This window comes from Emys orbicularis, chromosome 3 (assembly GCF_028017835.1).
Source record: "Emys orbicularis isolate rEmyOrb1 chromosome 3, rEmyOrb1.hap1, whole genome shotgun sequence".
NCBI lineage: Eukaryota > Metazoa > Chordata > Testudines > Emydidae > Emys > Emys orbicularis.
Genome location: NC_088685.1, coordinates 155,047,961 through 155,061,566, shown reverse-complemented (window position 1 = coordinate 155,061,566; position 13,606 = coordinate 155,047,961). Strand labels below are relative to the sequence as shown.

Here is a 13,606-nt window from a genome sequence, read left to right as displayed (position 1 = left end):
GCAATGTTTTTGTTTGCTTAAATAATTTTAATATAAAATAAGTTTAGGCCTTAACACAGGTTGTTGTCATTTCAAATTTAATTTTAACCAGGTTTATTTTTTCAAAAGAAAAATGTACCTAATTTAAATTACAAATCCATTTAAAACATGTAAATATCATTGACTTGTATCCACCCTGATCTATTCTTCTGTCCCGGGGCTGCTTCAGGCTTACAAGGTACCAGATTTCCAGGGGCAGATCAGCTTTATTACCTCCATGTCAGAGCACTTCTGTGGATCCTGCAATCGGCTGAGGATAACCGCAGATGGGAACCTGAAGGTAGGCAATGAAACAAGACGTCCTTCACCGACTTAGAGCTGAAATAGGGGGTTGAATTACTTCTCTTAAATGGAACGGTGTTGGAGATGGAAGAGGCAGTAGTGGAGAGGGGAAGGAAAGTGAGGGTGAGATTTAGAGAGGGATAGAATGGAAGGGGGTGGTCAGGGGGACAGGAGAAGGAGCGTTCAGATGCTGACTGTACTCTGTAAACTGCAATGTAAGGAGAGGAATTGATGGCCCAAGAATTGCTCCATTGTGTAGCACTCAGATTTAAAAGAATGTCAGTGTGAAATCTTGTCAGTTTAAAAAAAAAAAATAGTTTCAGGTCAGCCTGCCTGAGTCCCCCTGCTAACTTCTGTGGTTATATATGTGCAGATTTTCCTTTCTCTTTTTTTTTAAAAAGTGTGTTCTATGTTGACACACCAGTGACCCTGACTGTACAGAGGTCACAGTGAGACTGACTGTATGCCAACTGATTTCAAATGCAGAAAGTGAACAGGGGGAATAAAATTCCTTATTTTTACTTTCAAACAATCTTGTGTTATGTGGGACAATAGCAAATTAAAAAAAAAAAAAAAACTTGGACAGAAATAATGTGTAAGTGACCATAATAGGGTCAAAACCACTCATTTTCCATGTTTTTCCATATACCTTTCAATACTCGTATGTTGAGATCCATTTGTCAATGTTCAGGACCCTTTGCTGACAAAAGAGTAGGTGTCCTCTAAGTTAGCTGAAGGTGGCACAATTGTACTAAAGCAACTTGCCCAGGAACAAAGTAATCCCATGACAGGGATGGCAACTTTGTATTGGCATCAAAACAGTTTGTGTGCATTCTCAGCAATTGCAATACACTTTAAAATATAGAAGCAGTAGCTGTGGAACTTTTAAAAAGCCTCCTGCTTGAATACTTCCTTCCTGGATTACCCCTGGGAACTAGCTGGGGCATCCCTCAGCCCGGCCATGGTGCAAGAAGACCTACAACAGCAGGAGAGATGAAGGAAGGAAACAAATCTCATGACATCTCTGCCTGCCTGCTGTGTTTCCAGATGGTCCAGTTCTATATACTCCTAAAGTAAATGGCTAGCTGGTGGCTTTAGGAGTACTAGAATTAGGAGAACTGTAGCCATTGTTCTCCCATAGACCAGGTTGTTTTTTTGCTGCCTGATGTTCAGGTAAACTGCTGTAGTAGTGGATCCTATTGGGTTCACAGCAAAACATCGTTTGGCTCCCAGACATTGGACCTGTTCTGAGTTGAATTTTGTGCATTGCAGCCCAGCAGGCCACTGAATCGTGTTATCCAGTGGTCAGTCGTCCAGACCCAGTACTGCAGTGAGTTTCTAGTTTTATAGCCCATCCCATGAAACGCTAGAAATTAACATTAGAAATGTTCATCCTTGACAATGAGCTTGGAGATCTGGGTACTGTAGGGTTTGTCTCTTACATGTTCATTCAAAGGCCTGTGCTTCCCCCTTCCCCCCCATTTAGGTTTTGTAAGGGTATGGATTTGCACAGCTTCCCTCCTCTGCTGACTCAGAGACCCTCAAGGCTGCAAGGAGCTATGCAGAGACAAGACAGCTGTGTCATACCCTACAGAGACCCAGATGCATGGCTGGGAAGTGACTGTGCCTTTCTATTATTTGAATGCTTTGCTCGGTTTTTACCCAGGATGCTGACGTTGGTTGTAATAGGAATAGTGTTTCCCGGCTAGCTTTATTCACTGTGTCTTCTCCCCTTGGTTTATTGCAGGTGTGCCTTTTTGGGAACTCAGAAGTGTCCTTGAGGGATCACCTACGGTCCGGTGCTTCGGAGGACGAATTGGTTCAAATTATAGGAGAAGCAGTGGGCAGAAAAAAGAAACAGCATGCAGGTATGTTTACTGTGTACAAGTAATAATGAGGGGTTAGGACAAACTGCCCTTTTCTAAAATAGAATGGATGATTCGCAAGACCTGGTAGCAGGGAGGGAAAAGCTATTTTGTGGAATTACAGTGACTCAGGAGAGGAAACTCTGAGGTTCCCACTTGATTAGGAGCATTATCTGCCACTGGTCTTAATGAGGCAACTGGTGACAGGCCAACCTCAACGTTCCAAGGTTACTCTGAAATTTGGGTACTTTTCTGAAGCTTTCTTACCCACTTCCTGAGCTGGAACCCAGGCTGTCTAGCCACCGTGTGGATTTCTGGAGTTGTAAATAGAACTCTGAGTGTGGCTGTAAATGAGTGCCCTCCTCCTGGGTGCCCCCTTGTGGCCTTGAGACTGTCCTGCAAGTGGCCCCTCACCTCAGTTTCCCTCTTGAGTAACCCAAACGCCTCCACTTCAGGATCTACTTAAACAACACCTCTGCTTGGGGCCAGTAGATTACAACACAGTCCATATCACCCCAGTGCACACAGTCCTTGTTCGCACTATACCTCACTGTCTTCTGTCACAACTAGGCTCCTTATCAGTCCTTGTCAGTTCCTCTGCTAGGACAGCCACCCCAACGCTTCCTTCTGGGGTGCACCCCTGCTCTTCCCAGCAGATAGTCCCATGGCCTCTTCATGCAGCCTTGCTAGGGGAGCATCCCTCACTCCCTCGGGGTCCAACGACTAAAGCCATCTGCTGCTCTCCTTTCCTTTGGTCCTCTCTGGCCCTTGGCTCTGGCTCAGAGCCAGCAGGCAACTCCCTCTGCTGCTCCTCCTGCCTTCAGCCCTCTGGGTTGGGAAGGTCAGCCAGCAACCCCCTCTTGCTGTTCTCCTGCCTTCAGCCTCATTTCAGGAGAACCACTTTCTGTCTCTGGCAGCTTTATCTCCGGCCCTTCTCCTGTCTGGTTATTACCATACCTAGTGGCAACCCTGTAATTTTCAGTCAACCTACCTTCTTGTTGTTATGAATGCAATCCCTTGCCTGCCTTTCCACTTTGCAGCATTCTGAGAGAGCCACGTTTTCTCATTAGAATTAAATGAAGACCACAAGTACCGGAGCTAGGCTGCTGATCCATCTAGTCCAATCTCTTGTTTCTGACTGTGACCAGTACTGATTCTTCAGAGCAAGCTGAGAGAAACTGCTAAGACACAGCTGGTTCTGCAGCACTGCTCTGGGGATGGGGAATGGTTTCATAACCCCTGTGGTGATGCATTTACACCCTGATGCTGGAGACTGGATTCTTCTTCTCTCAGCTGGCATACTTGCAAATGATTTTATTCACAAATCTTGTCCAGCTGTCTTTAAAAATTCAGCTGCCGAATGGAACTCTGACAGCCTGCGCAGTGAATTCTAGACACTGACGCCATGCTGCGAGGAAGTATTTCCTTTTTTGTTCTAAATACACTTGCCATTAATTTTATTGAGTGACTCTTTAGTTCTCTTATAAATCCCTAACCGTTGTCATTGTCCTTCTCTGGACCTAGTAAATCTATCTGCAGGTGAGGTGACCAAAGCTGAGTGTGCGATCTCAAACGAGGGGATAAATCCAGGTTTTTTCATCTTCTGTCATTCCAATCCCCAAACAGTCTGATGCTTTTCTTACCCTGCTGCCTCTGTACACTGAGCAGACATCTTCATGTCCTGGGAGGAATCTGACGCGTTCAGCACTCCTCAGTATATGAGCGTAGACTAATTTTCACTGTGCACAACTCTTACCCAAACACAGTTGGGTCTGCCACCATGTTGTCCAGTAAATCTAAACTGTATGTCCATCTGGAGTCTTTCACTAGTTTTTTTTTTTTTTTTTTACTACTCGGAACAATTTGAAGTCATCAGCATATGCCAGCTCAGTGTTCCCTGCTGCCTCCAGATCATTCGTCCCCGTACCACCAATCCTGGGGTCTCTCAGTATTAGCCTGCCTTGTAGTGGAAGGTATACAGGTGTATTGAGAGGTATACAGTTATATGTGTAACCTATTTACCTATACTGTGAAATACCATTGCTGCTGCTGAAATATGACAGTATGTCTAAGGTACTTAAATGGCCCCCATCGCCATAGTAACTGAGTATCTTACAATCTTTTAATGTAGTTATTGTTGCAAACCTTCGGAGGCCATATAAATACTATTATCCCCATGTTTATAGATGGGGAATTGAGGCACTGAGAGCCTACATGACTTGCTCACATAACACAGGAAGTGGCAGAGCAGGGAATCGAACCTTGGTATCCCAAGTCCTAGGCTAGTGCTCTAACCACTGGACCATCCTTCTCCAGTCAGTCTGAATTATTTGACTGCTGTAACATGCAGAGAGTAAGTCTGGTTATAGGAGACTTTCTGGGAAAAGGCTCCACTGTGTGATGGCAGCTCTGTACTTGGGCACTTGCATATTGTCCTCAGACCATGTTTTAATGAGTTAATTGGTATTTTCTTGTTAGTTTTTTGGGCTCTCCTTCTCCTAGTGTGTGGGTTAGGAATGACGGGGTGGGGGACAGCAGAAGAAAATAAATAGAAGAAGAAAACAAATGACTTAAAATGTGTTTAAAAAAAAAAAACTAGTAATTTTTACATGTACATTATTTTATTTCTAGGCATGTTTAACATTTCCCAGATGAAGAACCGGCCAATGATCCTGATCGGTGGGTGACAAATCAGTACGTAATACACACACCATGGTTTTATTAGGGTTACATCTCTGGGGAGTGGAAAGGGTTGGGTTTTTTTTGTTTTGTTTTGTTTTGTTTTTCCTAAGCTGCGTATATTTCTATTTCACTTTGGGCAGAGATGAACTGATTTTAAGAAATGTGGTCATTTTTAAGTCGATCAACGAAAAAAGGGGTGGGGGGGGAGAATTGGTGACTCATCCATCAACTTCAGCCTGTCATCCTGCCATAGATCATTTATATGGCTGTAAACAATGTCCATTTTGAGCTTTTAAAAAAAAAAGTGTTAGGCTTTCAAAGTTACATGTTAAGGCCTTTGCCACTGTGTCTCCTGTTTGCTTCCTTTGCATTAAGCAAGACCAGGACAATGATACTACAGCACTTCTGGGTGTTTCTTATAAAGCAGGATCTGGCTGAGATTTTGGTACCTTGAACAATTGCAGCATAAACATTAAACTTAAAGGATGCAGGCTTCACTTTATTGCTGGGGTAGAATTCCTTGATGGTGACACACTACTGGGGTCCCTGCACTCGGGTATTGTGGCATAGCTACCAAAGGAAAATCTTGCTCCTTCACCTCACTGCCCATATCCCCTGAATCTGGACAAATGGGTTTCAAAACCCTGGCATTTAATTTAATGAACAGTGTGAGGACTCACTTGCATAAACCATGGGGTGAGAATACCACTTACTAATTGCAGCCTAGTGGCTGTCGGGTACTTATATAGCACCCCTATCCATCGTGTCTGAATCCCTAATGCCTTGGACTAAAGCCTGGGGGGGAGCAATGAGAGTGCATTATTCTTCTTTTTCCCTTGTCTTCCCAGGGGCATCATTTTTGAACCCACCCTTGGCTAGAATGCTTGCCCGAGAGTTCTCTGGCATTCACAAGCACAAATCAGCTCTAATTCAGAGGGGGTGGGGGAGAACAGATTTCAAACCATTTACTCCCTAATCCAATAGTCTAGTGGTCAGAATAAAGAATTGTGTCTCCTGGGTTTTATTCATTGCTGTGTTACTGATTTTTATGTGACACTGGCCAAGTAGGTTTGCCTTTTCTGTGCCTGTATCTCCCTCCATTTATAAGGAAGGGGCAGAAAAATGTTGGGTGGATTGCTCAGTGAATATTTGTAAAAGCATTTTGAGATCCTTGGATGGAAGGTGCTTTAAGTATCATTATTCCTTGCTAAGAAGCTCTGATACATCAAGGGGGAAAACATTTTATTTCAAGCCCACTTCTTCTCTTCCAAGCAAAGCTGTAAATCAGCTATTATGTATATGTGATTATAACTTGGTAACTCAAAGCTGGCAAGAATGGGCAACTGCAAGTACCTAGACTGGGAACAAACAATTGTATCGTTGGGAAGGTAACATTCCTTAGATTTACAAAACCCGTTCCTTTAATCCGTACTCTAGTAAACTTCACTCAGTCTCTCTGCAACTGGATTCTGCAGAGTGTCGTATTAATAGGGGCTTTTGCCTTTTTTTTTTTTTTTTTTTTTCTCCCCCTCACCCTTCTCTCAGAAGAAAGGTTTCACTCAAGATTCTTCCAATTCTCATTTCTTTGATACCGTGCTGTCTTCTGCTATATTGAGTTTGTAGGTGAACAGCTTGAACTGTGCAGGCAATTCCTGGTTTGCTTGGTTCTTTGGCTGTGTTGCCAGAGTTGCTCTACTACGTTCCAGAAAAGGGGGAAACAGTACAATTAGAGCAGTCTCACAGGCTGCAAAATGAGGATGAGCTGGGTTTTTGAATGGGATGAAAAGTAAACTCTTTTACTTCCCAAACTAGACCTCCATCCACTGTCATTTATTAAACTATCTGTGGGGCTTCTCTTTAATTTTTAAAATAGCATTTGGAGGAGGAAGGGTGGGAGGTCTGGATGCAGAGATGGGATCTATCCAGCTTCTTTTGGAATAGCAGTCTGATTACATGCAATGATAGCAGAAGTCTGTCCTGTTCTTCCCCATCTTGAGAAGTAACCACTGGCATTCTCTGCATAAACAGTACAGTCTCTAGGACTGGAGCTGAGTCAAGGATGACACAATGTGATGTGCAGACCATGGCTACATATGGAAAGCAGATTGGGGGATTTCCTAATTTGAGTGTTTAATTGCAGGGTTCAATTAAAGCTAGTGTGCGAACAGACAGAAGGTAGAGAGAACATGGAATTCATTTAACCAAATCTAATGCAATGGAAATGATTAATCTCTCTTGCTGTCCTAGCAAGCTAAACCCATCTTCTTTACTTAATTTGGTCTGTCCTGTAACTGTTTTCCTTAATAGAAATACTAAGAATAGGCTGTTCTCCTCCCAGCTTCACCTTTGTGATGGGAGAGTCCTTCTGCCTTCTTTTATGTCAGTTGGAAATTTTTCAGTGGTGAAACCAATTTTAGCTTTGCAGATTTACTAATAAGGTACAAGCAAACCACTGCTGAGTTACAGCAGTAGAAAATTACTAGTGCATTGTATCCAGCACAGGCATGGAAGTTCATGGTCTCGCTCTTTGCCTTTTTGTGTTACGGGAACAATGTGGGTGAGGACAGAGGTACCATTGTGTGGGATTTAAAGGAAACTTGTATAAAAGAGGCAGCTTGTGCTGCACCCCTAAAGTGCATGACTGCAGGGTGCCTCATCGCACTTACCCCCGTCTTCTGAACTCGTCTACTCAACCAGTGTCAGTTAAACAGAAGTTTTATGTGCCTCCCAAATGTACTGACTGATGCTCCACTCCTGAGCAGCTTCAGTCCTGGGGTATTGAGCTCTTAATTCCTCTTACAGCCCAGCCCCCCAGTTCAGGCACTCTGCATGAGTTTACCTTCAGTCCTGCAGAGCTTAGGCTACTGAAGGTACAGGGGACTGAAGGTCTCACTTACCTTAAATTCTTGATTTTTCTTAAATGAAGGTTCAAGGTGTCCCAAGACCTGTATGGAAAAAAAAAAATCAAGCTTCTTCTCTATGCTGTTGCACCATTAGTGTAGTGTCCATTACAAGATGGGCTGCAGCCAGTAGGCCCCATTTCATGAGGTTTCCCTCTTAAATCGGATTAGTGCTAGTGAATGAGTTCTTGGTGACCCCCACCACTCCTAGTTAATGACCTGTTAGAATCTTTCTTTTAGCCCCTCCATCACTCGGTGACACCACAGATGTACAAACACATTCAGCCCTAGTGTGAGAGGGCACAACTCCAGGGGAGCTGCCTCTGCTTTCTCCATAGCTGAAGTTAGCCCGTTGTCTTGATTAAAAGCTAAAGACAGTTACATTCTAGCTCTGAACCAAGATGCTCAGAGAATCTTCCCCCCCCCCCCCAGAGCTAGCTGAATGGCACGGCTGTTGAGCCTAGCAGGGAAGAGGTTAAATAAACACTAATCTTCCGTTTGAAGGTTTTGCTAATCCAAGGCAATAGACCCAGTACAGTGTGGTGAGGGGCTGTTTGCAATGTGGGCTGTCCTTCGGACTCTACCAGAAAGTAGCAAAGCAGGTAGGGACCTTGCCTTTCCCTTGGGGAAAAATAAAGCACAGTGTGTGTCACTCATGAGAGCTGCTCTGACTCCTCTGTGAACAGCTCTTGAACTTGCTGTTTCCCAAAGGAGTCCCGCTTCAAGGGGCTAGCTGATCTGTGATCCACTAAACCTCACCTGAGCCTCTGTATCGCTTAAAGGAATAGTGAAGAGCATAGGGGAGACCTCCATTTAAAAAAGCAGGTTAAGATGTGGCCATTACTTGCCTCTTTGCCCCTTCTTCCTTTGGATTATAAATTGAATCGCTTCCATTGTGCATGTAACAGGCTCCTTCTGTCGTGGGGCTTGGCAGTGGGCGCTGTGGAAATGCCAAAGTTGGGGGATTAGTGTGAGGGGCAAGGAGGGCTACATCCCAGTGGATTTAAATAAAGATCCAAACTGAGCTGGCAGAGCTCCTGGCCAGGGCAGAGGAAACGGGTGTCAATGAGGGAGTCTGAGCTCCCAGTGACTGCCGTGCACATCATTAACTCAGTAAGAACTGGCAGCGATGAGGGAGGTTCCCAGCATGGAGCCTGTCTAGGAACTTGCAGGCAATGCAGCTGGTGCTTGTCGGCCCAGCTGACCTCCAAGGGCTGCCGCTAGGAGCGGAAACCAGGAAAGTGAAATGATCCTACTTTAAATAGCGCGCTGGAAAAGGTGAGCGCGGCAGCCAGAGCTGGAGGGCAGGAGAGAGCAAAGTAGGGAGTGAAAAAGTTTGTTTAAAAATTAGCCTGGCATGCTTATTTGTTGAGGAAGACATTTTTAATCACGCTGTCACAGAAGAAGGCAGTAGACCCTGCCCCACCTTGTTTTTTCCCCAAAGATGAAGTCCAGGTAATTCTTTGGCTTCTTGTTCTCAAATGTTGGTTTTTTAAAACTGAAAACAAATCACTCTTGTGAGTGACCCTACAATAACCGTGCACCCAGCCGCAGTGTTGGTAAGCAAGTCAATATAACAACAAGTCTATGAGCATGGGGAGGTCTGAACTTTAGTAAGGAAATGGAGTTCAATTCCCAGCTTCCTAGGGCTTTTGGTAACGTATAAAAGTGGGAGCAGTGTTCTGACTGCATCCTAGTTCAGATATATTTAGCGTATCCTTCCAATTAGTAGCAATAGCTTGTGTCTCATTTCTATTTATCCTCCTCTTCAGAGGCAGCATTGAAGTCGACCCCACTACTGCAAGATGCCGTGCAGAATTCTCCAAGTTCAAAGCAATGGGGCCACAGACCTGGCCACTGGCTAACGCCAAGAGCAAGTTTATCCAAGCAGATGGGAAAAGCATTTAAGAAAAATGTGTTTACAGGACAGCATGCCTTGCCAGGATCTCACTCAGAGCAACAGCAGCTTGCAGCAGAAATTCTGCAAGCTCAGGCGCACAGCATTTGCATCTTCCAAAAGAATTTGAGCTCTAGCTCGGACACAAAGTGCCTTAGGACAGGAAGTCATTCCATTCAGCACACCAGCCACACTGCTGTGGACAGTCACTTGGGGGCTGCGGCTGGAAACCAGTCAGAAGAAAAGGGCCCAGGATCTCACTCCAAAGCCATAGGTTCTGGCTTGTGCGCCAGTGAACGGGGTCCCTCCAGCAGCCTGACTCACATTGACCAAGAGGGGCGGGCGGCCATGGTAGATGTTGGAAAGAAGCCCGATTCTGAAAGGACCGCTGTTGCCAGTGCTGTGGTTCGCCTGGGTGAGAAGGCATTTGGGATGGTGCGGCAGAACCAGCTGAAGAAAGGGGATGTGCTGGCAGTAGCCCAGATCGCAGGGATTCAGGGAGCCAAACTGACCAGCCAGCTGATCCCCCTGTGCCACAACATCCCTCTGAGCCATGTGGTTGTCTCTCTGAGCCTGGACGAGAGCAGATGGGCTGTGGTGATCCAGGCGCTGTGCCACAGCCAGGGTAAGACGGGCGTGGAGATGGAAGCGCTGACGGCCGCCAGCCTTGCTGCCCTGACTGTGTATGACATGTGCAAAGCAGTCACTCACGACATAGTCATCGAAGAGGTGAAGTTGGTGAGCAAGACGGGAGGGCAGAGGGGAGACTTCCAGCGTGGATAGCACTTCTCCTGGCACAGGAGCATCCCCACGCGGGCACTGAGGGTGTGGGCCGCTTTGGTGCCATATCTGCAGTCAGGCTGGGGAAACAGCAGCAGCAGGTATCCTATAAAAGAATGTGACAGTCTCTGAACGGCCAGGCCATCTCACTGCTGGGTGCTCCTCAGTTCAACTACTGGACAGGTCTCTGCAGGCGTCCACCACCACCCTTGCCAGTAACCTCAGCAGAGGGGCCAAGGGTTCTGTTAGGCCTTGGGGCAAAACTGAGGCCCTTCAGCCCGGTGGTGCCAGGGAAGCTGGCCTGGCTGCTGTAACCCATCCAGTGCTTAGTCAGGTGCTCTTCATCAGTATTGAATTCACTTGGCAAATGAACACAACAAGGAGTAGTTTATTGTATCTTTGATCAAGGACTCTGCCTTCAGAATTGCTCCTTTCTCCCCATCAAACTTGAAATAGGAAGAAACTTCAGAAGGAGACAATGGGGAGTCATTCTAGAGTCCTAGCCATTGAGCAAAGATTTTAATAATGGACAGAGGCCCATCAGCTGGAATTATTCAGCTCAAAGTCACATAGTCACACCCCTCACACCTGCTTGGGTCCTAAATGGGTCTGATCAGTACCACAGCCAGGGGATGGGAGCTTGTGTCCATGAATGGAAAATTAGATGTTGGTTGACTGATGCCAAATAGCCCATGCCTAGTTCTGATTTCACTGAGGGGCATGATGCTGAATACCGAGGGCTACTGCGGTAGGGGGAACTGTAATTTGCACACCCTGAACTGCATTGCTGTAGTTCACTTGTGCCTGCTGTCATAACCAACTCATTAGATGTTCCTGCATGCTCACAGGCCAGTTCTGAATCAATCTCAGTCCATCAAAGCCACTTCCCCCTTCCCCCCCTTCCTTGCAGGGTCCTGAAGCGATGGCCTGGAGAGGAACATCAAAGCTTACGGTGTTACCCCACTCCAGAGCAACCAGCAGGAAGCATGACCAAAACTGGGTAGCCATGACAGGCTTCCCCAAAGAGCCAGTATGGGCTGTCAAATGATTGACTCAGTTTAAACTACTTCATACGTTTTTGTACTCTAGCAAGTTTATGGGCTGTGCCTAAGGGCCTCATTCTGCTCCTTAGAGAAGTCAGGGCCAGAACTCCTCAAAACATGAGCAGAATCAGGCCCTTAATTTTTTATTTCTGGGACTTGAAATCCAGCCGAGCTCCAGCAGATTGATTTTTTTTTTTTTTTTAATCCACCTGCCTGCTGCGACCATTTGTAGCCCCAGCTAAGGGCATGTCATGGGATACCCTAGTCTGCTGCTTGCTTCTTCTATAGACTTTGCATCCAGCCAGCAGAGGAAGCCCGAGCTAACTCTTCCATCAATAATGCTGCTGTTGCTGAACTCAGTGATTCTTTTGGCAAACAGGGTCATAAACATCCCTTTGCTGTGTTGACTCTGCTCCAGGGAAGGGGAGGAAATCCTTCAATAGTTGTCAAAGGAACCCAGGAGAGGAGAAATTGGAATAGGCACTTAGAAGACTGAAAAATCAGTCTTCTAAAAGTGAAGTCCTTGATGTTGCGGAGTCTTATGCTATTTTGGTTGTTAAAGCCTGAACCTCTTGAGGCATGTGGCTAGACAAGAACCTCTCCTTTTTTTTTAAAAAAAAAAAGGAAAGTGCCACAAGGAGAACTACGAAGAGAAAAACTTTGTCGTATGACCTTCATTCATCCTAAAAGCTCAGCCAGAAGGCAAACAAAGAGAACCCTGGGCAGGGGGTTGGCACATGTAATGATTTTTAAACATTTGGTGTTGGTAACACTCAGGACTTGAAATGGTCCCCTTGCCAAGGATGATCTTCAAAAGCAGGGGTTCATTTTGCATGTTTTTTGGAGTAGAGGGGAATAGACATAGCAAAATATACTGATTTGTCAGTCTAAATTGAAAAACAATTCTCCCTTAGAATCTTGAACTCAAGTTTTGAAAGTTTCTCCTGCTACAGTTGAGATCAAACACCTCCAGCAGAGCAGGGATTCCAGCTCTCTATGCCATCTTAGAGGCTAGTGCCACCCTGTGCTATGGTTGGAAAGATACAGAAGTCCCTAATTCAGATCTTGGCAGACCAAAAGCCTTTCCGCTTCTAAACCTTGTGTTTAAAAATGAAGTCAGACAGTCCCCAGTGTTGAGGAATACTTCAGCAGTAACAGGTTGTTTAAAACAAACAAACAATAAGTGGCTACCCCAAATACTCTTAACCCCTTTTTGTTTTAACTTGCTCACCACTGCTGTATTTTGGTTTTAAACAGTAACCTGAAAGCTTTACCTAAACGTCAAAGACCAAGGCCTGGTCTACACTACCCGCCTGAATCGGCGGGTAGAAATCGACCTCTCGGGGATCGATTTATCGCGTCCCGTCAGGACGCGACAATCGATCCCCGAATCGACGCTCTTACTCCACCAGCGAAGGTGGGAGTAAGAGCCGTGGACGGGAAGCCGCGGAGGTCGATTTTGCCGCCGTCCTCACAGCGGGGTAAGTCGGATGCGATACGTCGAATTCAGCTACGCTATTCGCGTAGCTGAATTTGCGTAGCTTAAATCGACCCCCCCCCCTGTAGTGTAGATGTAGCCCAGGAGCCCCCAACTTTAATTTATAGTGTGCTCCTGTAGCTTAAGTTTCCTGCCCTTTGGATACCAGTGCCGCCGCCCCCTTTGATACACACAACAGAGGAAGTTTTTAAAACAGCCTTATTAACCTTGCTTTCCTATTAAACTAGCGCTTTCAAGTAACTTGAAAGAATTCTTTCCTTTGCCTTGTGATTGATTATGATTGTTGATACAGCCTGCTCCCTAATGTTTCAAGAAACATTTTATCCAGTGGTGAGACTATACACGACAGCATCAAGCACATCCCAGTCACTTTGGAGGAGATTAGCTCAGGTTTAGTGCAGGAAACTGGGACCGCACGGTCAGATTTAAACCTTTAACCCCCACCCTCTTTCCTATACAGCTGATTGCCCAATCCCTTTTCTTACTAACTCAAGGAAGCACTTTGGAGTTCATTGTAGAGTCACTGTGCGTTTTAAGCCATGCTACGTGTTCGGGTACAGCTAGCAGTTTGAAATATATATTTTTCTATGGCTGAGCCATTTCCACAACATCCCAGTAAT

At 45.6% G+C, this 13,606-nt stretch overlaps 1 protein-coding gene across 3 annotated transcripts in view; it reads left to right on the top strand.

The window, feature by feature from the left end:
• The window catches only part of MOCS1 (molybdenum cofactor synthesis 1), a 48,794-nt gene extending 35,561 nt beyond the window's left edge, over positions 1–13,233 (top strand). For 2 of the 3 annotated variants that reach the window (XM_065401904.1, XM_065401903.1), the window contains exons 8-11: positions 209–319; positions 2,069–2,189; positions 4,818–4,880; positions 9,541–9,628. In XM_065401904.1, the coding sequence (XP_065257976.1) occupies positions 209–319; positions 2,069–2,189; positions 4,818–4,873 (288 nt within the window). In that variant the 3' untranslated portion in view covers positions 4,874–4,880; positions 9,541–9,628. Of the gene's footprint in view, positions 1–208; positions 320–2,068; positions 2,190–4,817; positions 4,881–9,540 lie in introns of all 3 variants that reach the window. The other variant, XM_065401901.1, reaches the window with a different exon arrangement.
• The last annotated feature ends 373 nt before the right edge of the window (positions 13,234–13,606 follow it).